At 38.8% G+C, this 25,897-nt stretch overlaps 1 protein-coding gene across 4 annotated transcripts in view; it reads left to right on the top strand.

The window, feature by feature from the left end:
• The window catches only part of LOC146481761 (spectrin beta chain, non-erythrocytic 1-like), a 44,285-nt gene that overhangs the window by 6,715 nt on the left and 11,673 nt on the right, over positions 1 to 25,897 (top strand). For all 4 annotated transcript variants that reach the window (XM_085107814.1, XM_085107813.1, XM_085107816.1 and 1 more), the window contains exons 3-38: positions 860 to 1,011; positions 2,393 to 2,473; positions 3,279 to 3,371; positions 3,481 to 3,569; positions 4,311 to 4,391; positions 4,762 to 4,877; positions 5,536 to 5,648; positions 5,968 to 6,155; positions 6,398 to 6,515; positions 7,277 to 7,341; positions 7,522 to 7,564; positions 7,833 to 7,958; positions 8,891 to 8,979; positions 9,395 to 9,533; positions 10,786 to 10,948; positions 11,444 to 11,685; positions 12,501 to 12,818; positions 13,685 to 13,800; positions 14,373 to 14,499; positions 15,007 to 15,099; positions 15,468 to 15,586; positions 16,362 to 16,458; positions 17,401 to 17,535; positions 18,145 to 18,195; positions 18,330 to 18,401; positions 18,594 to 18,673; positions 18,822 to 18,915; positions 19,322 to 19,513; positions 20,033 to 20,110; positions 20,680 to 20,852; positions 21,224 to 21,314; positions 23,054 to 23,200; positions 24,082 to 24,345; positions 24,925 to 25,055; positions 25,390 to 25,486; positions 25,609 to 25,698. In XM_085107814.1, coding sequence (XP_084963940.1) covers positions 860 to 1,011; positions 2,393 to 2,473; positions 3,279 to 3,371; positions 3,481 to 3,569; positions 4,311 to 4,391; positions 4,762 to 4,877; positions 5,536 to 5,648; positions 5,968 to 6,155; positions 6,398 to 6,515; positions 7,277 to 7,341; positions 7,522 to 7,564; positions 7,833 to 7,958; positions 8,891 to 8,979; positions 9,395 to 9,533; positions 10,786 to 10,948; positions 11,444 to 11,685; positions 12,501 to 12,818; positions 13,685 to 13,800; positions 14,373 to 14,499; positions 15,007 to 15,099; positions 15,468 to 15,586; positions 16,362 to 16,458; positions 17,401 to 17,535; positions 18,145 to 18,195; positions 18,330 to 18,401; positions 18,594 to 18,673; positions 18,822 to 18,915; positions 19,322 to 19,513; positions 20,033 to 20,110; positions 20,680 to 20,852; positions 21,224 to 21,314; positions 23,054 to 23,200; positions 24,082 to 24,345; positions 24,925 to 25,055; positions 25,390 to 25,486; positions 25,609 to 25,698 — 4,463 coding nt within the window. The remainder of the gene's footprint in view (positions 1 to 859; positions 1,012 to 2,392; positions 2,474 to 3,278; positions 3,372 to 3,480; positions 3,570 to 4,310; positions 4,392 to 4,761; positions 4,878 to 5,535; positions 5,649 to 5,967; positions 6,156 to 6,397; positions 6,516 to 7,276; positions 7,342 to 7,521; positions 7,565 to 7,832; positions 7,959 to 8,890; positions 8,980 to 9,394; positions 9,534 to 10,785; positions 10,949 to 11,443; positions 11,686 to 12,500; positions 12,819 to 13,684; positions 13,801 to 14,372; positions 14,500 to 15,006; positions 15,100 to 15,467; positions 15,587 to 16,361; positions 16,459 to 17,400; positions 17,536 to 18,144; positions 18,196 to 18,329; positions 18,402 to 18,593; positions 18,674 to 18,821; positions 18,916 to 19,321; positions 19,514 to 20,032; positions 20,111 to 20,679; positions 20,853 to 21,223; positions 21,315 to 23,053; positions 23,201 to 24,081; positions 24,346 to 24,924; positions 25,056 to 25,389; positions 25,487 to 25,608; positions 25,699 to 25,897) is intronic.

Here is a 25,897-nt window from a genome sequence, read left to right as displayed (position 1 = left end):
AATATAGTTTAAAGTTGGAGTAAAAGAGATTGCGTGATGCTTGTAGTTTTGCCAACACTGCTCGATGCTTTGCATTCTTTTGAATTTTACTAAATGCAGCTGTTATTTGTCAGCTTGTTGACTCTTTTCTCGATGACGAGTTGTTTTAATTCTTTTCCGTCGTTGAAATGGCTGAATGATCATCAGCAATGAATAAATAAACCATCAAAATGTCGCGATATCTCTATTATTCCAGAGGAAAAATTGATTAAATTCTTATATTTCGTATTATCAATACGTGTCACAGCTCCCGTCTTTCAATATTTTTGTAGCTTCTAAACATTTTTAATTTTTGCATTCAGTTCAGCGCTGTGAGTTTTCGAAATTGAGTTGGCGTGACTTTCATCGGAATGTGCATTTCACGTCTGTGAAAACTGATATTGCCTTGGTATTCCTTTTAATTGCTTTTGTATATTTTTCAATCTCTTGTAGCAGATTTATTAAAGAAATACTCTATATGCTGTGGTTTTTGTAAAGAGTAGTCACTTTTATTCTATCATCGATATATTTAGTTATTCCAAATTGAGGGTCATTTATTTAATTCACTGGACCCTAGCATCTCAAAAGTTTTGTCAGTCGAGAGTACTTTTCATTTTATACTGCTGACAAATGAGATTAGTTTCCTAATTAATCCCATAAGGTTCAGAAGGTCAACATTTGTCAAACTGAAACTAATCAGGGAAAATTTGAGCTTCAAGATCAATTTGTTGCTTTGGCCTGTTTCCACTGAGCCTTTCAATGATTATTGTCAAGTATATTTGATACTTAAACCTTGCATTTTAAAATGAAGGGCACTGAAATATTTTGTTCTTATTTGCAGATGAAAGAGAAAAAGTTCAAAGAAAGACTTTCACAAAATGGATAAACTCGCATCTCCAGCGTGTTGGTGCCAGGATTAACGACATGTACCATGATCTACAGGATGGCAAAAAACTCATCTTACTTCTTGAGATCCTGTCTGGTGAAAAACTGGTATGTAGACGTTGAAATCTTTCTTGTTATTGTAGCTGCATAGGAATTTTAGTCACTTAAGAGAGGGTGTATTGTCTGCAATAAGTTGCTTTGTGTGTTATAGATGTTCAAGAAGTTAGAGATGGGTTCAAGGGTATGAATTTTAGTCTCTTTTGGACTCTTTGGAAGTAATAAACATGTAGAATTCATATGAATCTTGGGCCTCCCAAGGACTAAGTCAAGTGTCTGTGTAATTGAGATAGCAATTGTACATGAATTTGGTATCTGCAGGTCCAAGTGACATTTTGGTAATAAAGGGTGGTTGTATTATAGAGGAGTACGTAGTTACACGGGATGCCCTGAGGGGGCATACCGTGTCTAAAAACGGGTCGATTTCTTTTTTTTTTTTTTTTCTTCCTCGTAGTCACAAATCGGTACATAATTTATTCATTAAACTCTCCCCTCTCCTACTCGGGATGTAATGTTCTGATTGTCTTCAACAACAGCAGGCCAATCAACATCCATTCTTCTCGCTTTAATCGCGAGGGAGGGGACCCACTCAACCCTACCGGTGTGACGTCAACGCATTATTTGATATAATTATTAAGGACGGATTAAATTGTCGCGCCATATTGTTAACATGTTCTGGACTCAAGTGTGCCGTTTTCAAACGGAAATTTCACCATTTTGAAGCGGTGAATCGAAAGAATAACTTTTAAGAAGCACCCGACATTTAAAACGGTGGAAATTGGTGAGTTCCTGGCGAAGGAATCGTGCTTTGTTTGACAGTCTTAGACCACGACGCGAGACTAAAAAGAGGTCATTGAAAAGCTTACATTATCGTAGTGGAATTTCACACATTTCCGGTAATAGTCTGAGTCGCGTAACACAAGGTAAATAGCGTAACGCGATCGTCGTGACTCAAACTATTCCATTAGCAAGGATAGTTTTATCAATCGGCGAAGCATACAGTTGGAATAAATGAATCAGCCCCAGCATCACGCGTAATGCCAGTATAGCAGGCATCTTGTGTATTTAAATGTGGCTAAATGAAATTTAGGCGAAGTTAAGCTCGAAACAAGGCGGGTCAGCAGTCTTCCCTCACAGTGGTCACAGGGGCGGCCCAGGAGTTCTAGCAGGGACACGCCGTGACGCTTTCATGCAGTTGTTTTCGTCGCTTTGCTCGCTCAAAGGTCATTCGCTATTTGCATTTGCTCGGCTGCAGTTAGCTGTTTGTCTGCTGCTGTGATTTTGCTCGATCAATGTACGTTTTCCTGGACTATATGAACTGTCAATAATGTACATCTGTCATGGTAACTATGTGGAGATGTTTAACTATATACAATATGATTTACACAAGTTCCTTTGAGTGATTAAATCATGTTTTCGTTTTCTTTTGCAGCCCAAACCATCCAAGGGAAGAATGAGAATTCACATGCTTGAGAATGTTGACAAATCCTTGACATTCTTAAAACAACAGAAGGTATAGAATGATGAATTATGGGGAATAAATTATCAGTTCTTAGAGTGGACCTTCTAACACAGCCTGGCTTGCATTCCATCCAGAGGGTGGGGGTTGTAATATATGTACTCCTAGTCATTTTGTACTAGGGTGAGGGAGGGGAGTAACTCTCCTTGTCACTTCATGCTGGGCAGCCTGTGATGGACAAGCATCCCATCCAGGGGGGAGAAGTAATACTCCTATCCACTTTATGCTTGGCATCCTGTGATGACTAGCATCCCATCCAGGGGGAGTAGTAATACTACTAGTCACTTCATGCTGGTTATCCTGTGATGGACTAGCATCCCATCCAGGGGGGAGAAGTAGTACTCCTCATCACTTCATGCTGGGTATCCTGTGATGGACTAGCATCCCATACAGGGGGAGTAGTAATTTATAATCCTGGTCATTTTATGCTACAGAGATGAGATTTAAGCCCAGGCAGTAAGTGTGACAGTCTGCTTGATGCCTGAATAAGACTATGCCCTATTCGTTTCCTGTTATCAGAAAATACTATTTGCTAGTCAAAAAAAGCAACTCTCAGTTTGATTGTGTGATGGTGCAGAGGTTAGCACATAAGAATTTTTATTGAGCTTTCACCTGTGAAACACAAAGGTTAATGGCTACAAGGCTGATCCCTTGGACAAGAAGCTTTTATTGTAATTTATTGTATTGTTTCTTGTTGCACAGGTCATGATTATGTACCTGGCATGATTAATCCTAGCCATTGAATTGTATATGATTGAACTTTATCTCATCTATTTTATTTTAATTTTTTGCCCATTAGGTCCACTTGGAGAACATTGGTGCTCATGATATTGTAGATGGAAACAACAAGATCACGCTAGGTCTGATATGGACAATAATCCTCAGATTCCAGGTACTTAATTAAATCTTTCTGAACAGAACTGATGTTACCGGTATGTTGCAGTTTTGAGTCTTTGTTTAGATTTCTGTTATACAAAATTAATGCTATATCTGTTTATTAGATTTCAGATATTACCATTGAAGGAGAAACAAAGGAAAAGAGGTCTGCTAAGGATGCGCTATTGCTGTGGTGTCAGTCCAAGACGGTTGGGTAAGTCAAGATTTGTTATCACATATTAACACATATTTTCTAGCCTGTGCCCCAGACGGAATCAAACTCTGGTAAATACTGCCTGCAAATTAGCTCCCAAATCCTTGTTCTAGACCCCCAGTGGCATACCTGGATCTGAGTACACTTCGTGATTGGCCTTTGCACAAGGTCATTGTTAGAATGGTCTGGTTATAGCCAATTAGACTGAAGGGGATTTATAAAGAGACTTCCAGTATTTCATTGGCTTTGTTGGTAGTCGAGAACAAGGATTTGGGCAATAATTCACAGATGGTGTTTACCGGCAGATGATTGAGTCTGTGGTGCAGGATAATATTTTCAGGCATGGTTCAGGGTTTGAGGAAACCCTAATTCAAACCTTCTAAAGATTCTCAGTTTATTCAAAGTGTACCAGTCACCAGAGATATTGAATCCCACCTGTAGTTGACTGCTTGCTGAGCACTTAGATAATATTCCATCCTCAAGACACTTCCTCCCCCCCTCCCCCACCTTGCCTAGCATGCAAGGGGGGGGGGGGGGCAGTCCTACTTTCCTGTTTTGCTGCCTGTGGTAGCAAAACATGTTGAAAGGCTGCCCTTCCTTGGGACCAAAATGCTAACATATTGTCCATTTAATTTTCAGAAAAAAAAAAAAAAAAAAATTGAATATGCATCCTACCTCCCTCGTATGTTTCCTTATTGATATAATTGTTCTTGCTTTCTTGTGTTCAATCTTCATGTGTAGGTATCGTAATGTCACAGTCTCCAACTTCACCACAAGCTGGCGTGATGGATTGGCATTTAATGCACTCATTCACAGACACAGGTGATGTTAATTGGTTAATTGTCTAGAAAATTAATGTCAGTATCATTTAAAAGTAGCTTTTCCAAGAGATGAAAGTAATTCGTCAGGTTGGCGAGTGCTTCAGTACTGTGAGAACAGTTGACAGAGGCTCTATAAATGAGATTCACTTAGAGATCTGAACATTTTTTCCAGATGTTCTCACATTCAGTGCATATATTGTGGTTTACATTTTTTTTGAAACCAGTTAATTTTTATTTTCCTTTGTGCAGTTTTCATTGTCTTAATATGAGACAAAGGGAAATAAGAATCAAACTGGTTTAAAAAATTTTAAACCAAAAAAAAAATTGAACCACAACACATATATTTATCACGCTGTTGTTGTTGTCTTTAGGCCTGACCTGATTGAGTATGACAAACTCACCAAGAGTGAGCCAGAGAAGAACTTGAACCTTGCATTTGAGGTCGCAGAAACACAGCTTGAAATCCCACAGCTGTTGGATGCAGAAGGTACAGGATGACTTTGAGTTTATCATTAATTTCTGTGTAGTATGATCAGTGTGACCAGTATGAACAAACGTGTGGGCTACAATGCCTTGATATTCAGACAAGTTCTCCCAAGTAGTTCCATGAGGAATGTATGGAGAACAGTGAGAGGAAAATGCATGTTGATACTGGGGCTTAAAATACTTGTGGTTGGCGTTGCTGTGGTTACCCTGTGGTTACCAAGCAATGAAAGGTTCAACTGTTTTACCAAACCTTCCAAAGAAATGTAAAGAACTATGAGAAGAATTTTAAACAATTTCAGCTTGTATTTGAAAGGTTTGTTGATCAGTTTTAATCTTGATAACAGAATATATGAAAGTAAACATTTTGACTCAATAGAATGCACCCCAGATGTTTCTTTTTGACTTGACAAAACTTTGTGAAAAAATCAGCTGCTTCTTCATTAATTTATTCCTAATTTATTCTTTGTTGATCACAAGTTTGTGGTTTCATTTATCTGAGGATACGTTTTCCTCTGAAAATAGCCGTCTAAGTCTGACATGTTATGTTAATTTGTTTGATTTCAATAATATTTTTGCAATTATCAAGAGTGGTGATTGTCCTGGGTGTCCATGCTAAGTGAGGCCCGATAACACATTACCAAAACTGTTTTTCCTTTTAGATGTCAATGTGGACTTTCCTGATGAGAAGTCAATTATCACATATGTGGCAGCTTATTATCATTACTTTGCAAAGATGAAAACAGTTGAAGTCAGTGGTAGCAGAATTGGCAAGGTAAAGTGCAGATATAACAATGTAAAGTTCAATGTAGACTTGTAGGTGTCTGTTGTGCTTCTTGAAAGATCAAGAAGAACTAAGTATTGATGCCACTAATTATTAGTGAGAAATTCTTTAGAAAGCTGGCCATGGGGAATTTAATCAATTGCAGTTGTAGTCATACAGCTTCAATCCAAGTAGAAATGGAAGAGCTTTGTTCACTTGGGGAAAATTAGCGTGAACCAAGTGGCAAATCATTATCTGTAGCTAGCGAAATCACCAGTTACCAATACAGTTTGAGACAGCTGACAGTCACACATTATTTCCTATTTTAAAGGTAATTGAGCGCATCAAGGAGAATTCGGAGTTGATTGACGAGTACGAGAAGCAAGCCACAGATCTCCTGGAGTGGATTCAAGTGACCATCGTGAAGCTCTCCGACAGAACTTTTGCCAACAATCTTGTTGGGGTACAGCAACAGATGTTAGAGTTTAATCAATACAGAACTCAGGAGAAGCCTCCCAGGTATTAATTTGATTTGAGTGATCTGGTGTACACACTAAGAGTGCAGCTATGTAGAATGTTTCAGAGTACACCCCTTCCCACCCTACCCCCAAGCATTTTAGAACTTGGACATAGAGTTTGTAGTGTTACACTTATGGTAAGGTCCACATGGTATGTGAGTGTTTTCTGGTGGATCATTTAGAAATGACCTCAAATTAAAGTCAACTTTGTGAACTAGAATATCAATCGCATTGTCTTTTTAGATTTGTGGAGAAAGGTAACCTGGAAGTCCAGCTGTTTATTCTAACAAGCAAGCTGCGTGCCAACCATCAGAAAATGTACACACCACCAGAAAGCAAAGCACTGAGCGACATAAACAAGGTGCGTGTAGTAGTATACTATGTGTGGTTGGTTTATAAATTATTAAACACAGTGCTGCAAGTACAGGTTATAGTCATTGAGGTTGTACAATCATGTAGCTGCCTCTGGTCATCACTTGCCAAGAGATGTCATTAAAAGGGGGAAGTAGTGGTGAACACCACAAATCTGGCTGGATCTACAGTCTACTCCCTTTACTGCAGACACCCTCAGGACTGTGAGTTAGTGTCATTAATAGCAAGAATCTGTAATAACTTTTAATTTATTTTAGTCAACTGTCTGTAATTTATTTTTGCTGGGGATTTAGTTACTGTCCGTATTATCGGGCTGTCCCTAATTGTGAGGTGTCTGCAAGACAAGAGTTGACTGATGAATTGAGAAGAATGGGCAGCCAGATATGTTCCTTGGTTGGGGCCCCCATAGTACATGTAGTGATGATGCTGTATTACTAAAGACACTTAATATTTATTTAGTGTAGTTGTCAACAGGTTTTCTTTTGGGACAAGTGATATTTAAGTGGCATAAAGTCATTCATTGCCCTCTTCTGTAGTACCCTAGGAGAGGCTTGGCAATTTAATATCCAGTAAATTGTCTCTTCCCATGACTGAAAGTCACTTTGATGGGATATTGTCTAAATGTTTTTTGTGTGTGGCATCTTGTTAATTTCAAGTCGTGATTGTTCGGGAAGGGGAAGCTCCTGTTTTCTTTGTTTGTTTATTGTTTTTGTGCATGGCTTAATTTCCATTTATCCTGTTATTGCACAGGCTTGGGAAGCATTGGAACGAGCTGAACACGAAAGGGAGCTTGCTTTGAGAGAAGAGCTCATGAGGTATGTTAACCAGTACCTGAAAGTTTGTCTCACAAAATAAATTTTAAATAGATAATTTTTTCTTTCCCTTATGCTGTAGTAGCCATCCTGTTTAACCATATAAAAATAGTATGAAAAATTTGAAAACAATTTGTTAGTTCCATTGTCTTTGTTTCTTATCAACATCTGTTTCTTCGTCAGGCAAGAAAGGCTAGAAATGCTGGCTGCAAAGTTTGACCGAAAGGTAAGGTTTTAAGGAGAATTTCTAACTGTTCTTAGATCTTTAACAAAAAAAAAAGAGTTAAAAGTTAGAAGCATCTTAAACAGTGAAACAAACAGCATCTCAAAAAAGTAATGCTCGGTAGCTTTCATTTGAATGGTCATGCTTTAGGATTTCAGACCCACACGTTGAACAGAATAATAAAAAGCACACAAAGTCATGAAATTCCTGCTCATTAGATTTCTTGAGTGTCCTTCATTTAATCCCTTTGTATGATTGTTAAAATTTGCAGGCCGCCATGCGAGAGACATGGTTAAATGAGAACCAGCGTCTTGTTTCACAAGACAACTTTGGAAATGACATCGCTGCAGTGGAGGCAGCTACAAAGAAACACGAGGCCATCGAAACTGACATCATGGTATGATAAATTTAGTTTATTAGTAAATGTTTCATTCAACAAATATTAATTTCATGCAAACTGTGCTCCCTAGCTACCTTTGGTTTTAGGTAGCCAGGCCACAGAGAGGTGGATGTGGGTTATTATTCTTGACCACAGGGATCCCAGTCCAGACGACTGCATCATTTAGGTTAAAGGGGTACAGGTAGTGTCACTGGAATTGTGGTAAAAAGGATGGAGTTATCATACCTTCCCTGAGATACAAAATAATCCTAGGATATCAAAAGAGAGAAATCAATTGAATTGTTGAAAGGACCAACTTGTGATCTGTTCTAGCGAATTTTGGAAACAAAAATGCCAGAACTGACTAACTTTTTTCAAGTAGCAAATGTATTTTTTTTATCCCAGTCCGGCTTTGGCAGGAGGCTCTCGTTGTCAGTTTTAGTACAATGGGGTAGAAATTAATAACAAAACTGGACCAATCTTTTTGAGATTCTGACAATAGAAAAACATATTTGGGATTTTGAATTGATACCAAGTTCCTTTTGGGAAACGTCATCATTAAGCCATTGAACTTTTTACCTACAGCTGTTTCCGAATCATTGTTCCTTGTTTCCTACAGACGATTTAAATTGCATGATTAATCAGTGATGTTAAGCCATCGGAATTGTTTCTTCACTCCATTCAAAGTATGTATTTGGGGACATCACTGTATAGAGGAGGGGATGATGTTCCTGATGTTGTGGTTTGGCCTTTTTACTTTGGATCAGAGTCATTGCCTTGTAATCACTTGTGAAACAGAAGGAGAATTTGACCTTACATCAAAGTCACTTGATGCTTTATTCTGTGCACACCTTCACTTGCATTTAACATAGTCTTCTTTAAAATCTCAAGCAATAAACATCTTATATGAAAATACTCTCTGGTAAGCAGTGGTAATGTTTTTTTTGTAGGCATACGAAGAACGTATAAAGGCCATCGTTCAAGTTGCTGATGAATTACATAGAGAAAATTACCAAGAATCAGAAAGAGTGCAGTCCAGGTTTGTCTAGCTGTCTTGCCTTTTTTTTTTTTGGTGATTTTCAGATAATTTTAACATACTACAGTGTAATAACTATTACTTTAGGTTTATCCAAGAGTATGGCATTGCATAATTACCAAATTCGAATATTTATGGCTCCTTCGTGACAAATTCAAAGGCCTGTAGAATCTCCAAAGCTGCCTTTACTGGATTGTCATAAGCCCCTTTCAAACCCTTGTATCGTTTATCTAATATTCAGTCACTATTTTGTTTTGAGTACTCAAGTGTAGCTACTCTTCATCAGGTGATATTGTTGTCCAGTTTTAGACCTCCAGATGAAGACTACCGAGGCTAACTAGTAGTAAGGAATTAAAAAGTTGTAAGCTGTGATCACAGAGATATACTGGTGAAATGACTTCTTTTTGCGTCTTCACAGGAAAGACCTAATCTTGCAGCTGTGGGAACAGCTTTTGGAGTTGCTCAAGCGGCGCCGTTCTCGACTGGAGAAGAGCATGAAGTTGCAACGAATCTTCCAGGAGATGATTAACATCATTGATTGGATGGATGAAATCAAGGTAAACTCTGATTACTGTTGCCTGGTAAAATTTGATTTCAAATGGAACAGGGCTGGTGCAGGTACAGTGAACCATAAGTGAAATTAAGAGACAGTGAGGATGGTATCCCTTTAAGGGGGACAAGCATCCATTCAGGGGGGAGTATTAATACTCCAAGTCACTACCTGCTCCTAGTCACTTCATGCTGGGTATCCTATGGTGGATTAGCGTCCCATCCAGGGGGGAAAGTAATACTCCTAGTCACTAGCGGGGGGGGGGGGGGGGATATTAATACTCCTAGTCACTTCATGATGGGTATCCTGTGATGGACTAGCATCCCATCCGGAGGGGGAGGAGGGGGGGAGGAGTAGTAATACTCCTATCCACTTTATGCTTGGTATCCTGTGATGGACTAGCATCCCATCCGGAGGGGGAGGAGGGGGGGAGGAGTAGTAATACTCCTATCCACTTTATGCTTGGTATCCTGTGATGGACTAGCATCCCATCCAGGGGGAGTATTAATACTCCAAGTCACTACCTGCTCCTAGTCACTTCATGCTGGTTATCCTTTGGTGGATTAGCATCCCATCCAGGGGGGAGTAGTAATACTCCTAGTCACTAGCGGGGGGGGGGGGATATTAATGCTCCTAGTCACTTCATGCTGGGTATCCTGTGATTGACAAGCATCCCATCCAGGGGAGAGTAGTAAACCTCCTAGTCACTTCATGCTGGGTATCCTGTGATGGACTAGCATCCCATCAGGGGGGAGGGAGAATTAATACTCCCAGTCACTTCATGCTGGGTATCCTGTGATGGACAAGCATCCCATCCAGGGGAGAGAAGTAATACTCCTAGTAACTTCATGCTGGGTATCCTGTGATTGACTAGCATCCCATCCAGGGGGGAGTAGTAATACTCCTAATCACTCCATGCTGGGTATCCTGTGATGGAAAAGCATCCCATCCAGGGGGGAGTAGTAATACTCCTAATCACTCCATGCTGGGTATCCTGTGATGGAAAAGCATCCCATCCAGGGAGGACTTATGGTACTCCTAGTTGCCTCATGCAGGGAATCTGTTGATAGACTAGCAACCTTTTTGTGGGGGACTAGTAAATAAATATAGTCCTTCTTAGAATCTTCTATGCGCACTGATCTGGGCTGACATGAACATTTGAAAAAACAGTTCTCCTGACTAACTCTTCATAATGACTTGAAGTTTTAGAGAACTCTTTGCTTGTTACAGAGACTGATGTTTTTTGTTTCTGACCTCAGATGGGCCTTCTGTCTGAAGACTATGGCAAGCACTTGCTTGGTGTGGAAGATCTGTTGCAGAAGCATAGTCTAGTGGAAGCAGACATTGCTGCACAAGCCGACCGCGTCCAGTCTGTTAATGAGCAAGCCGAAGTGTTATTACACCAGGATAATGAAGAAGATGGTACAGAACATTATAAATTATTGGTTGATTCTGTTTGAACCATTTTAATAAAATGTATGCCCCAATTCAAAAATTTGAAAACAAATTTTATGAATGAAAAATTTAAAGCTGACATCACCATTAGAAAGTAAAGCTAAGTAGCTTTCATACAAATGTTCACAATTTAGGATTTATCCACAGATGCACAAGTTAGAATTGCCTTGCACAGCATGATAAACAGCACAACAGGAAAGTACAGTTCATCAGTAACTTTCATTAGAATGGCCACACTAAAGGATTTCATACCCAGACTCAAAAATTTGAACCACCTTGTATGGCACCACAGGAAAGTATTATTTAGTTTCATTCATTTGAATGGCCAGGCCTAAAAGGTATAATTGCATTCCAACGTTCAAACTGTTAAATTTCATAATTTTTCTGTACGAAACAATATATTTCAATGTGGATACGAGAAAAAGCCTGCCTAACAAGACTGAAATTGCATTGTTCATGCAGGTTACAAACCCGATGAAAACCAAATCAGAGACCACCAGGCAGAGCTTGAAGGAGCCTACAATGAGCTTCTGCAGCTTTCTGCCGCCAGACGCGCCAGGTTAGATGAGTCACACAAGTTGCAGTCGTTCTATCGTGACGCTGAGGAAGAAGAGATGTGGGTGTCAGAAAAGGCTTATTCTCTACAGTCTACAGACTATGGACACGACCTGAACAGCGCCATGATTTTGTTGAATAAGCATGAGGTCAGTGATGAATCCTTATAGACCAGGCCCCGGTTGTTGAAAGAGTGGATAACTTTATCCAGCTGATAACTTGCTTTTTTCTAGAGGGGATAAAATATATATTTGTTGGAGAACATTTTATCCACTGGATACTGATTTTTCTACTGGACAAAGTTATCCACTCTTTGAACAACTGGGGCTAGAGCCCTGTCATATTAAAGCCAGTTAATTTAATTCCATGATTAAAAGTTAACGGTGGTTTTCAGTTTGCTTGTCAAACATGCTTTTAAAGCGGATTTTAAGCTGATGGTAAAGAAAAGTTCACGTCAAAACTGGAGACAAAAGTTTTTTTTTGAAAACTCATTATTGATTAGTAATTTACACTTGAATCAAAATGTGTGTGCAAACCCAGGATCAGGTTAATTAATTAGGCTTGAACAACTGGCCCTAGTTCTGCTTGCGGTAACATTTGGCAGTTTTTTTAAAAAGAAAAAATATATGACATTGTCACAGTTGTTGTTTCAAGTGGTTGTTGGTTAATTTGTGGTATATGGGGCTGTGAATTTTAAATAGAAAGTGATGTGGAAATGAAAAACTCTGCTTCCGAAGTTACTTCTTACAGTTTGAATGACCAGCCAATGTAAAGTTTCCAGAGAGATTTCAGAAATCTTTCAAGACTAACATATGTCTTAATACATAAACCTGCATCTAAAATTCTTTGATCCGTACCTATTTCAAGGAAGAAATTACATAGTTTTAAATTGGATTCAAGCTTGGCAAAAATCCAAGATAGTGAAAATAGTCCAGGAATAATATTTCTTGTTGTTGATTTTCAGGCTGTTGAGCGTGAGTTGGCCAAACGCGACACTCACACGCAGGCTGTAATGAAGAGTGGCCAAGACCTGTTGGACTCTGGGCACTACTCATCTGACACCATCCAGTCACGCATGGCCAGCATTCAGAACAAGTGGAGGAATCTGCACGATGTCGCTGGGTATCGCAAGAAGAAGATCCAGGAGAATCTGCAGCTCCAGCAGTTTATTGCTGACTACAATGACATCATGTCATGGTTGGATATGATGGAGAGGATTGTTGCCAATGATGATCTTGGCTATGATGAGGCCAGCACTGAGACGTTGTTAAAGAAACATAAGGTAGAAAGATCGATGACTTGACTAAATTTTCTGCAGGGAAAATGAAATTCAAAAACACCAAAGAAAAGAAGCCATTATTACGATGGTTGCAGTTTAAGATTTCATCCATGGAATTCAAAGTTGCAAACCATTTGTATAGGATGATAAACAACACCACAGGTTTCAAGTGTTGCTCAGTACCTTTTATTTAATGAATGGTCATACGTTAGGGTTTCATCCACAGACGTAAAAGTTAAAACCATGTTGTTCAGCATAACAAACAGCACCACAGGAAAGTACTGCTCAGTAGCTTTCATTTAAATAGTAACACTTTTGGATTTCATCCACAGACTCAAAAGTTAGAACCACCTTGTACAGCATAATAGACAGTACCACAGGAAAGTGCTGCTCAGTAGCTTTCATTTGAATAGTCACACTTTAGGATTTCATCCACAGACTCAAAAGTTAGAACCACCTTATACAGCATAATAAGCAGCACCACAGGAAAGTACTGCTCAGTAGCTTTCATTTGAATGAATGGTCACACTTGGGATTTCATCCACAGACTCAAAAGTTAAAGCCATCTTGTACAGCATAACAAACAGCACCGCAGGAAAGTACTGCCCAGTAGCTTTCATTTGAATGGTCACACTTTAGGATTTCGTCTACTAACTCAGAAGTTAGTAACATGTTGCGCAGAACAATAAACAAGGCTGTAGGAAATACATCATGTGATTTCACTTCATCAGTGTTATGATTTTTTTTAAACTGACTCGAAAGAACCATATCGCATGAACCAAAGTTTGATATGGGAGACACTAAGACCATCACAAACAGGTGTCTCTTAATTTGATTAACTCACATCATTTTGTTGTTTTCTAAAACAGATCATTGAAGAAGACATTGAAAACTATGCTTCTGTGATCAAAGGCCTTCATGAACAAGTTGATGAGCTTGGCGACGAGGACAAGACCTCACCTGAGGTTGTTGACAGATGCAGAAAGTAAGTCCACATTTAATGGATACAAAAAAAAAAATGTGATGGTACTTTTTTAACCTGGTGAATGAATGAGAATGATCAGATGTATTTTTCACAGTGACACAGGCATACTCGGAAAAAGGAAATCCGAGTGCTCCTATCAGGAGTCAAACCTATTACTAGTTTGGACGCTCTACCACTGAGCTTCAGGAGACTCATGGGAGCTAAGGCCATTAAACTATGTTCTTGGGATTTGAGTGTCAATGTGTGGCATGTGCGCAGTGGAATAAATGTGATGGTATATTTTAAGCCTGGTGAATGAATGAGAATGTTGTGTTATTCTAGAAAGTGACACAGGCATACCGCATACTCGGAAAAAAGAAATCCGAGTGCTCCTATCAAGAGTTGAACCTTTGACCTCTCGATTACTAGTTTGGATGCTCTACCACTGAGCTAGAAGAGACTTATGGCATATGCACAATGGAATGAATGTGATGTAAATAACAAAATGTAGAGATGTACAATATGACTGTTTGTAGTGAGTGACCTGGTAAAATTCTACATGCTTTTTACAAAATCTTTGCTATGTTTTGCAGTGTGGACACCCGCTACGAGAACTTGCGGCTTCAAGCAGCCGATCGCCGACACAAACTGCTGGATGCACTTTCACTCCATCGACTCAACAGGGATGCCTATATTGTGGATAGCTGGATTAACGAGAAGGTTGGTATACCTGTATCTTGTACTGTTTGTTGTGTAAGCTGCACATGGCGAACATCAATGGCAGTGTTTGGAGTTGCACTTAAAACTTGTGATCTGTTCTAACGCATTTTGAAAACAAAAATATGAGAACTTAAAAAGCATTGGCCTAACATTTGTCAAGTTTCAATCCATTCTGACCAACTCTGTCTCTGGCCCGAGGCACTAACTGACACTTTTATTGCACTGGGGTGACAAATAATATTTAGAACAAACCCAGACAATAAGTTTTTGTTTCTGTTGACAGATAAACGTTTTTCGGTTTTGACAGATGTGATATCACATATGAGATTTCTAGTTTGTACTTGAATAAGCTCAATCCGAAACATGAGAACAAGGGATAGACTTCCTCAGATAAGTCAAACTCAAGCAACCTTTCTAAGTGGTGACCTGGAATTTAAGATTTCTTCAAGAGTTGAAGAGTTCAAGAGTTTCTTCAAGTGAAAATGTCTGCTGTTTTGTGTTTTCTAGGAGGACAGACTTGAAGCAGCACTGACTGTGGAGAAGAGCATGGACTTGGAAGAATGTCAGATTATTGAGCAGAGATTTGAAGGGTTCCAACAGGTTTGTGTAAAACTCTCTGCTTTATACGCCATAACTGAAACCTTAAAAACCAAAGGTGAGCTTTAGGTGTAAAGAAATAAAGGTCAAAGCCTTCAACTTCATCTTTTATGTCACCAAGGATTACATTTTGCACATGTGAATAAGTTAGATCAATTGGGGTTTTATTATGCTGACTGTCCATTTGGAAAGGGTCATTTCTGCGAGTAGTTTGTATGAAAGCAAACTGTTGAAGTTGCGAAGTTGGAGCTATCAGGCAAGAGTTCAAAGTTGCAAAGTTCATATGAACAGCACTTGGGAGCAGAAAAAGAATGACTAGTTTTGTCTGTATTCATCACTTTCCATCTTTCCATCTTGTTTGTTGTTCACAGGAGTTGAATGCTAATGAGAAGCGTGTTGGAGTTGTGAATGATCTGGGAGGACAACTCACTGAAAAAGGCCACATCAACTCAGATGAAATCAATGACACAATCGATGGCCTCAACACAAAGTGAGCATTTTTCTGAAGAGTTTGACATGTTCATTTCAAACGATAAAAAGTCAGGAAGTAAAAAGATTCAATTCCCCTCCTTCTTGAGCTAGAGAAAAGAAATTACCATAAACAAATAAAAATTAATAAATCATGTTATTCAAGTGTCATGGGGTTTTAATACAGAGTGCTAATTGGGGACACTATCCAGATCCAGTTAGAATTTGAAAATGTTACCCTGGAAAAAAACCTCTTAGAACAAGAATGGACAGTAAACTCAGTCCACATATGATGCTGAGTCTGGGAATCAAACATTGGGCTCCAATTGTGGTAGGCGAGTGCTCTCACCGCTGCGTATCTCCTTGTTCTTTCTTTAACACAAATGCCAGTATTGTTTATTATAGAATGATTTTGGTTGGCAAGTTTCAAGTACTCTTCTCATTATTATACAATCATCAGTAAATGATTTTAGTCCTTGTCAGGATCATACTTGATTTTGGTATCTCATTAGATCACCAGTGTACAGAGCAGGCATAGTTTCTCAACCATACACTGCATGTGATGTTCAGTGGAATCCCAGACTTGGCTTCACTTCTGGATTAATTTTTGTTTTGATTCCTTGCCTTGCCTTGGGGATTTTTCTTTAGGTTCTCCTGAGTTTTCATTCGTTAACAAAAACAAAATTTCCAAATTCCTAATCAGCTTCGATTTGGAGGACTTCCATGAATAAATTTTTGACTCTCCCCAGTAAAAAAGTTTCAAAAATGGTTCACATATAAAACAATTTTTTATCCAGGTGGGCAAATCTTCGTCATGCTGCTGACATCAAAAAGGCCAAACTGGACAAAGCACTCAGACTTCAGCACTTTCATGCTGATATTACTGAAACCAAGGTATGACGTGCTCTCTACTTTAAAATTATTGAAACATTAAAAAAAAAAAAAGAAACTACAATGGAGGGCCAGTTTACTTATGGTGTCTTGCAATATAGTTTTGAGTATGCAGAGAAGTTGTCAGTTGATTGTTTAAGTGTGGCGTGTTTGACTTCATTTTGCACTTGGTGAAGTTTGGTGTCATTTGAATAATAAAACCTTTGGAATGAGCCCTAACCAATCAAAATTCCCTTGCTCACTCAACTGCCGTGGTGTTATGGTACCAAAAGAGCAATCAGAACAAACATGCCATCTTTGCAGCCATTCAGAAGGAAAGCGTGAACTCAGCATGACTTACATTTGTTTTGTTGTTGCTGTTTGGCACCAGAGACTTGTTTTTCATTTGGGTGATTAGCTCATTGCATATTTCTTTCTTCTTTTTTTTTTTTTTGCAAGAACAAAACTTTTATTACTATTTAATATTACAAAGCAAGTAAATTAATACAAAAATACTTCCACCCACAAGTAGTAAACTAATAGAGGCATTGGAACAAGAAAAAAACAAATTAGATTCACAGCAGTTTTTTTGGGGGGGAGTTTGTCTTAGTCTAGTTTACAATTGGTGAAAGGGGCTATTATTTGTAATTGTCCACCGGCTATTTTAGATGTGGCTAAATGTAATTTAGGCTAAGTTATAAGCGAGACAATATTGCTGGCCAGCATCAACTTGCAGGGTTGGTTTGTGGGGTGGCTGGGGGTTTAGTGCAGGGGCTCCTTGTAGTTTACAGCTTATCATCGGATGTCAAGTCATTCCGCGTGTTTTTCGCTGCCGGACTGTTATCCTTTGGCTAGAGCTTTTCTATTGTTGATGAGTTTAACTGACAACTAAAGTGAAGATCATTGACTACTCAGCCTTGGAAAACTGCTAATTTTGATTAACATTGATTAATATTTTCTGTTTAGCTGTGGATAACTGAAAAGTCAAGTCTTCTGCTCAGTGTTGAGGAAGTGACCAACATGAAAGACCTTGCCACAGTCATGATCCTGCAGCGTCGTCTCAACAGCATCCAGAGGGACCTGGGACCACTGGAAGACAAGGTACAGTTAGTAGTGTTGTCATACCTATTTGACTCTAAAAATTGAAAAATGTGAAACATTGGGAAACAATCTGTACGATGTGATAAAGATTATGTGGACGAAACTTCTCGGTTATTAGAAACTCGAGTGAAGGAACATCTTTCTAGGAATTCATCAGCTGTTCTTGAATGTTGCTAGCTCACGGGTCATTCAGTGGATTCCACCGAAACAAAAGTTCTTGCCACGGAAAGTAACACATTCAAATGCCGCATAAGGGAGGCAATTGAGATAACAAATCTAGACAATGGCTTCGAATTAGCCAGCATCTATGACACCATCTTAGCTCCCTCGGGACTATTATATAACCCTTCTTAACATTCAAATTTGCATTGTGGCTGACGAAGTTCGGTGGATCCGAACAAAATATCCCACTTTTAAGTTTTAATTGTGCTTTGAGTGTGGAATTTTTATATTTTAAAATCGTCATTCCGGAGCAGGAAAACAATATTTTTGATTCCAATCTGTACAGTGTTCAGGAATGTACTGCTTGATAGCTTAAGGTTTGTCTCATTGAGATCTGTTGCACAAAAAAAGGAAGCTTTAACATTTGTGGTTTCTTTGTTTCTTTAGGTGACAAAGCTGGAGAGTGATGCCAATGTACTTTGCACAGAGTATCAAGGGGTAGGCAATGACTATTAAATTGAACAGTGGTTTCCCTCTCTCCCAATCGTGTTTCTCTATTTTGCTCTATTACTGTTATCTTTCATAAGACGTTTTGGATATAATAATAATTTCAATTCTTTGATACACTGTAGGAGCCTGAGGAACCAATAATCCGAGATAAGATGGACGTTGTCAGTAGCGGATGGGTTGACCTCAAGGATAATGTGAGTTGAGGCTATTTTCTCTGTTGCTTGGTGCAATATATGCAATTTGAAATAAGTATTTTCGTTCTCATGCTATAGTTTTGAGAAATTTGTGTGAAGATTGACATTAATAAGTAATTGTAATCTCTCAACTTTCCATTTAGTTTCTCAAGTAAAGATTCAGTTTTAATTTGTTGAATTGTTCCATCTTAGGTGAGACAACGAGATGAGGCCTTGTCAGAATCTGGAGAACTACAGCACTTTGTTATTGATCTTGATAACTTCCAGATATGGTTAGTAATAATTTCTAAACCTTACATTTTCCATTTGATGTAGGACTCCCTGCACAAATGTGGAATGAGCTTTAGATACTAGGTACTACCTAATGTTCCGAGATGTCATTATTGTTAGTAAAAAGCTGACATATATTTTGATTTTCAGGTTGAACAACACTCAGAATGAGGTTGCGTCAGAAGAGATGCCAGTGTCACTGATTGACGCAGAGAAAATGTTGAAAGAGCTGGAGGACCTCAAGGTAGAGAAGATGCATTCCCTTTGGCAAGCCTCTGTTTTTGCTGCTAAATGTCTTGTCACACAAGGCAATGCTTGCCACCTCAGTGTCTTAAATTCACTGTTGCAAAGTTTATTTCTTGCTTAATTACTCCAACACAACATAAGCAACTGTAAAGGAGATCATTTTAGCGTATATTATTTTATTGATCTGTATGCATGCTGTATACACTTGTTTGTTGTGTTTTATGGTCTTAAGGTCCTTCTGGGATTAGTGAAAGATATTCAGAAGTCTATTCAACGACGAACTAAGCTGTCATTTGAAAAACAAGAACCAGAAAGAAAAAGATAGAAGCCAGCTTGTACTATTTCATGACTCAGTTTTGACTTACTAAAGTAAGGCTTTAATGCCCTGTGTTTTGCATTGTTAGGATGAGATTGACAGCCGTGAGCCAGACTTCAAACAGTTAATGTTGAGTGGTCCCAAATGGATTCAGGACGAGTCCGATCTCCAGCAGCAGTCATTGAAGGAACAGCTAGATAACTTGGAGACAGGCTGGAATGATGTACACATCCTGTGGGAAAACAGGAAGAAGATGCTCATTCAGGCATTGAACCATCAGGTACAGAAACACAACAGAAATAAGAAGAAGTTATAGTCATCATAGAATTCTGTCTTAGAGTTAAACTTACAGATACTGTTACGCAGTTTAGTGTATCCTTGTTTCCTTTGCATCAAAGAATCCACAAGTTTATGGTTGCCATATTTGTTGTAAGTTGTTATATTTGAGATGAAATCAGAAGATTTTAAGGTTTAAGATTTTAAGATTTACTGTAGCTCTGCCAATGATTTTGGTCCCATGTGTAACTATGACAATATCCTTTGTTCTAATTACTTAACTGAGGGAGCCCATTCCTTATAAGCCCAGTGGCTTCCCTCGGGCGTCCTTGCCATGAGTGTTTAAATAATTATTTTTTTTCCTTGCTTTTGTACAACGTATGGCAAAACAATAAACTGAACTGAACTGAACTCTGCAGAAGAATCAATCCATCAATCAATGTCTATTTTGAAAACATAACATGAGTAGTGTTAGGTTACCAGTTATCAACCTGACTGTGTGGTGTTTTTTTTTCCTCTGCAGTTGTTTATCCGTGACTCAAAGCAGTGTGAAGCCATTCTTGGCCAACAAGAGCTGTTCTTATCTAAAGAGGAAAATGGAGTAAGTTTGACATTGTTGCTAACTATTGAACACTGTTCTTTCCAGCTTCATCATCAGTTTTGACATTACCATAACCTCTATCACCATCGTCATTGGCATCAGCATCTTCATCATCGTCATCATCATCATCATCAACGTCATCATCAGTTTTGACATTACCATTACCCCTATCACCATCATCATTGTCATCATCATCTTCAAGTCATCATCAGTTTTGACATAACCATTACCTCTATCACCATCGTCATTGTCATCATCATCATCATCATCATCAAGTCATCATCAGTTTTGACATTACCATAACCCCCATCACCATCGTCATTGGCATCAGCATCAGCATCATCATCATCATCATCATCGTCATCATCATCATCATCAACGTCATCATCAGTTTTGACATTACCATTACCTCTATCACCATCGTCATTGTCGTCATCATCATCATCATCATCAAGTCATCATTAGTTTTGACATTACCATAACCTCTATCGTCATTCACATCATCATCGCTGTCATTATTACTAAGTAGCTCACAATGTTAACAACTGAATTCTGTTTGCTTTCAATAGGCCACTGTCGAAGCTGTGAAGGAACTCATCAAGAAGCATGAAGAATTTGACAAGCGAATGAATGCCAATGATGAGAAGATCAACCAGATGATGCAGTTTGCTGATCGTCTGAATGACGAAAACCACTATGCATCTGACAAGATCACTGAGAAAGCTCGCAGCATTGATGAAAGGCAAGTAAAACAATCTTCTGTCACAACTGGTTTGTTTTTGTAGGGGCAATATATCTTACAGAACATTACCACTACGGCTTCATAACTGACCCACTCCATCATTATCAGTTGTGACTTATTTGTGCTCCAGGCACATAAGAGTAAAGTGACCCTTCAACGTTTGTTCGTACCCTTTGTCACTTTAGCACAGGCATTCCATGATCTCCTACACAAACCTGTGCAAAGTGCCATCCAATTATTTCTTCTATCTTAAGGTAAAGCACCCAAGTAAAGAACTTGGCCAAGGCTGTCCTCTTAAAATTTTATGCCTGTGCTTATGTTGCAAGTCAAAACCTTCCTCTCATGGATATTTTCTTATTAACTTCCTGCAGGAGAATTGCCAACCACGAGAAGATGGCAGCTGCTCTTAAGAGGCTAAGGGATGCCTTGGAGTTGCAACAGTTCATCCAAGATGCAGAGGATGTAAGTTTTTTTCTTAGCCACAGATAATTTTCTCCTTGAAGCATCAATAGGAACCCAAGTGTGGAGTGCCAGATTGTAAAATGTTAAAATGAAGTGAATTCAGGGGTCAAAACTAACTTTTCAGCTCACCATCTCAGTGGCTAGAAACTGGTCTTATTATACCAGCCAAAACAAACTTTTCACTTTCATGTGGTGGGTTGCTTTTGTAACAGGAAAACTCCAAAGTTTCCTTTTTAGCTGTTTGAACAAGTTTATTGTTTTAATGAAAGCAGTGAAGGCTATGAAATTGGCCAACAGTCTTTGTTTTAATAATATTAGTTTCTCTTCTCTTGATTCACGTCAATAATTTGCATTTTTGTTAGACATTGCAGTGCTTTACAATTTTTACCAGCCAAAATTGCTAGTGCAAGCACAGGCGGCCCAAGCGCGAAATAAGAGGAATAAATGACACGTACAGGAACGTGACTCTTGCCTTCGAGGGGTGTTGCGTTACAAAGATTCGATTTACAAGGTTTGTATGGGAAATTTTACGGGTTTGATTTAAATACCTAAAATTTAATGTTCTGTGAATAAAACTGCCTTACCTTGCATCCGTGTTGTACTCTTTGTTGTTTCCCTGCGTTTGAGGCCTTTTTGAAGCGTTTTTCTTGAGGCCTTTTTGAAGCGTTTTCAGCGAGTTAGCGCTGGCGGTGGTGATCCACTAGAAAAACGCTTCAAAAAGGCCTCAAACGCAGGGAAACAACAAAGAGTACAACACGGATGCAAGGTAAGGCAGTTTTATTCACAGAACATTAAATTTTAGGTATTTAAATCAAACCCGTAAAATTTCCCATACAAACCTTTGTAAATCGAATCTTTGTAACACAACACCCCTCGAAAGCAAGAGTCACGTTCGCGTACGTGTCATTTATTTCCTTATTTCGCGCTTGGGCCGCCTGTGGTGCAAGAGCAAAACTTTATAGCTGAAATGTATTTTTACCAGTCTGTGGCCTGTTGCCTACTGTTAGTCTTGAGCCATGAACTTGTCGTGATGTATGATTTAATCCTCCAAAAAATACATTATGTGGTAAGAAAAGTTTGGAGAGCAAAAAGAGAATCATATGTGCAATGAAAGGAAATGTGTTGTAATATAGTAAGCCCGGTCGGAATTTCTTTTTCCGAGCTGCATGTGTCATTACTGAATAATACATCATTCTCTCATAGTTAAGCAAAAATGAACATTCATTTGAATTTATTATTGGTGTTAAAGGCACCCAAAGAGCTAAGGTAGTCATTGGTGTCCACCTGCAAGAGGTCAGATCCCAGAAAAAAAAATAAACATGCGACCTAAACAGAGGCATCTTTGGGAAGTCAAAGACATCGGCACAGGAGTTGACCTCTAGGCCATATGTACAATTTCCGAGTTGCATTTCAGCAATGTGGTGTTATGTCAAGCTAAAATCAAATTTCCAGTTGTGAGATTAAATTTTAGAAAAATAATACTGGATAGCATGAAATGGAGAAGTCCTTTCAATGAGAACTGAATACAGTGCAACCCCCTCTTTACCGGCAGACTCTTGCTATTATGGAGAGTTTTCTTGGTCCTGCTCCAAACATTTTCCTTAAAATTAACCCACTTAGCAAGGACATACAGACTCTTTTTCTGGTCCCAATGGTGTCCCTTCAATGATTTCCATGCAATACATTTACAGCAGTCACATGTCTGCTATGTTTAATTTTTTTCTTCATTTCCCCCTTAGATGTATGACTGGTTGAATGAGCGTCTGTTGATCGCTTCAGAGGAAACTTACCGAGACTTGAGCAACATTCAGGGTAAAGTTAAGAAGCACAAAACATTTGAAGCTGAAATCCTGGCCAACAAGGAGAGACTGAATAACATCTGTGAGGTTTGTTTGCCATGTTTGTTTTGTTTGATGCCCATACCCCAGCCTCATGTCTGCTGTACACAACAGATCTTTTGCAATAAATAAAAAACAAATGAAATTATTTAAGTGTCGGAGTATTTAGCGCTGTAGTGCCAATTGGGGACACTATAAATAAGTGGCATAAATATACAAACTGAGCATAACATTATGTTAAAAACTTTAACTGGCGGAAGGCAAACCAGTTGGCTATTTTCAAAACACAACCTTTGATTTGAAAACAGGGCTACCATGAAACAAATCCAAGTGGCCAGAGCGAGACTTGAACCTGAAGTCTCTGGATTTTAAGTCTGGTGCCCTAACCACTAGGCCACACCATATAACAGACCTAATTTCATTTGTTGGGGAGAAGAATGTAACAAGCAAAGACCATCTCCAGCAATTCTGCATTAAAACAGTGCTTTGTTGTCAATATGTTGAACAATAAAACAATAATTATCCTGCTAAATCTTGGAGAATATCGGCTGATTTTAGCCAACTCGGTCTTTAGCCTCTAAGCCTAAGAATCAGGCAATATTCGGCACAATTTCACAAGATAATAAGATTATTGTAAAGTAATACCACGGTCTCACTTCAGGATTTCATCGACAGATTCTTAAGGTAGAACCACCTTGTACAGCATAATAAACACAGTAGTGTGCAGTAGTTTTCTTTTGAATGTCACAGTTTATTGTTTTATCCACAGATGCAAAAATTAGAACCACTTTGTACAGGCATTCATGGTCATGTAACTTGCACATCATTTGCAATTTTTTGAAATTAATAATGGCAAGAGATTTCCTTGCCATTGCAAAGTTCTAGCTTGGGAATGACAATGATATCATTTTTATCTTTCTATCTGGCAGACTGGAAACAGCATTGCAGATGAAAAACCAGAAAACAAGCCGGAAATAGAGGAACGCCTAGAGAAACTGAATGTGAAGTGGCAGGAGCTGGCAGATGCATCCTCACAAAAGGGAACCAAGTTGGGCGACGCACAGAAACAGGAAGAGTTCAACACTGGAGTGCAGAACATACAACAGTGGTTCACTGAAATTGAACAAACTGTTGTTACCCATGAGAAGGCAACTGATTTGACAACAGCCACAAGGCTTTACCAGAAACACAAGGTACTATTGCTCAGCAAGAAAATCAATTGACAACAATGTGCAAAGTAAACGAGAACAAAGAGTAGCATAGAGTTTTTTCTTTGAATAGCGTTATTTGGCGTAGGTTTTGGAGAATTTTGTGATGTAATCGGAAGGTGCTTCATCTGTTAGATTGGAATGAACCTAGAGTTAACCTTAAAAGGTCAAATTTTAGGATTTCATCCACAGAATCTAAAGTTAGTATCACTCAGTACAACGTAATCAACAGCACCATAGGAAAGTACTGCTCAGTAGCTTTTATTTCAATGGTCACACTTTAGGATTTCATCCGCAGACTCAAAAGGTAGAACCACCTTGCACAGCATAATAAACAGCACAACAGGAAAGTAGTGCTCAGTAACTTTTAATCAATGGTCACCCTTCAGGATTTAAAAACATAAACTCAAAAGTTAGAATCACCTTGTAAAAGCACAATAAACAGCATCACCAGTAGCTTTCATTTGAAGGGTTACAACCCTTGCAAACCATCCAGATTACATGTTACATGTTTATAGCCATTTTAATTTTCTAATGTCGTGTATCTTTGTTGATATTTTGCAGATGATGGAAAAAGAAATTGAGACCAGGCGACAAAGAATGCAGCAACTAAACAGCGCAGCTAAAGATCTTGTTGATGCTGGCCATTTTGATCCCAATGCTGTGGAGGAGACTCGTATTGTTATGGAGGAGAGGTTTGTTGCTCATTTATTGTAGAACACATTTTCTTGTAACATATGACAGAAATGATAGAAGCTTTTTTTCAGTGAGTGCATACTCACATGTCAAACCTATGACATTCTGACCTAGCGCAAAGCAGCAGAAACAACATTGGGGCATTGTTCCCTGTAGGAATTGAAAGCCACAAGCAGGATGCAAAATCTGAGCTAAACACAGCAAATAGCAATGTAAATAGCACTATAGGCCTAAAAGGCTTCTGACCTCGTACCTTTGGCAAAAGGAACAGACCTTACTAATACAGCTTCTAGTGAAGGTTTCTCATTAATAGCCACACTCTCTTTGTTGTAGGGTTGATGCAATGGCTGCCCCATTGTCTGAGAAGGGTGTGGATATAGAACGTTCTCTAAACTACTTCCAGTTCAACAGAGATGTGGATGATGAGGAGGTAGGGATAATTCACATGCTGCTACGCGAGTGTACTTTCGTTAAACTATGGTGACACTTGTCGCCTTTCTTTCTCTTTGTTCTAAATGGGTTTGTTTTCTTTTTTTTTTTTTTCTGTTTTAGGACTGGATTAAAGAGAAGGAACCCATGCTCCAATCAACAAACTATGGCAACAATTTGTTTGAAGTGCAGAAATTACAGAAGAAACTTCAGGTAAAAAGTTTACTTATCAGATGTCAAAGGAATAGATTTTTCCTCTTAACCTATGTGTCCAGGAAGTTCCATTGGGTGATGTTGAGATAAATCAGAAATTTTATATTTGGAGATAGTGAGGGCAATAATCACCAATGCAAAGTACTAACAGCGTAATAAACAGCACCACAGATAAGTTTTGCTCAACAACTTTCATTTG

This window comes from Pavona decussata, unplaced genomic scaffold, assembly GCF_977016875.1.
Source record: "Pavona decussata unplaced genomic scaffold, jaPavDecu1.1 SCAFFOLD_48, whole genome shotgun sequence".
Taxonomy (NCBI): Eukaryota; Metazoa; Cnidaria; class Anthozoa; order Scleractinia; family Agariciidae; genus Pavona; species Pavona decussata.
This window is presented reverse-complemented; position numbering and strand designations above follow the sequence as displayed.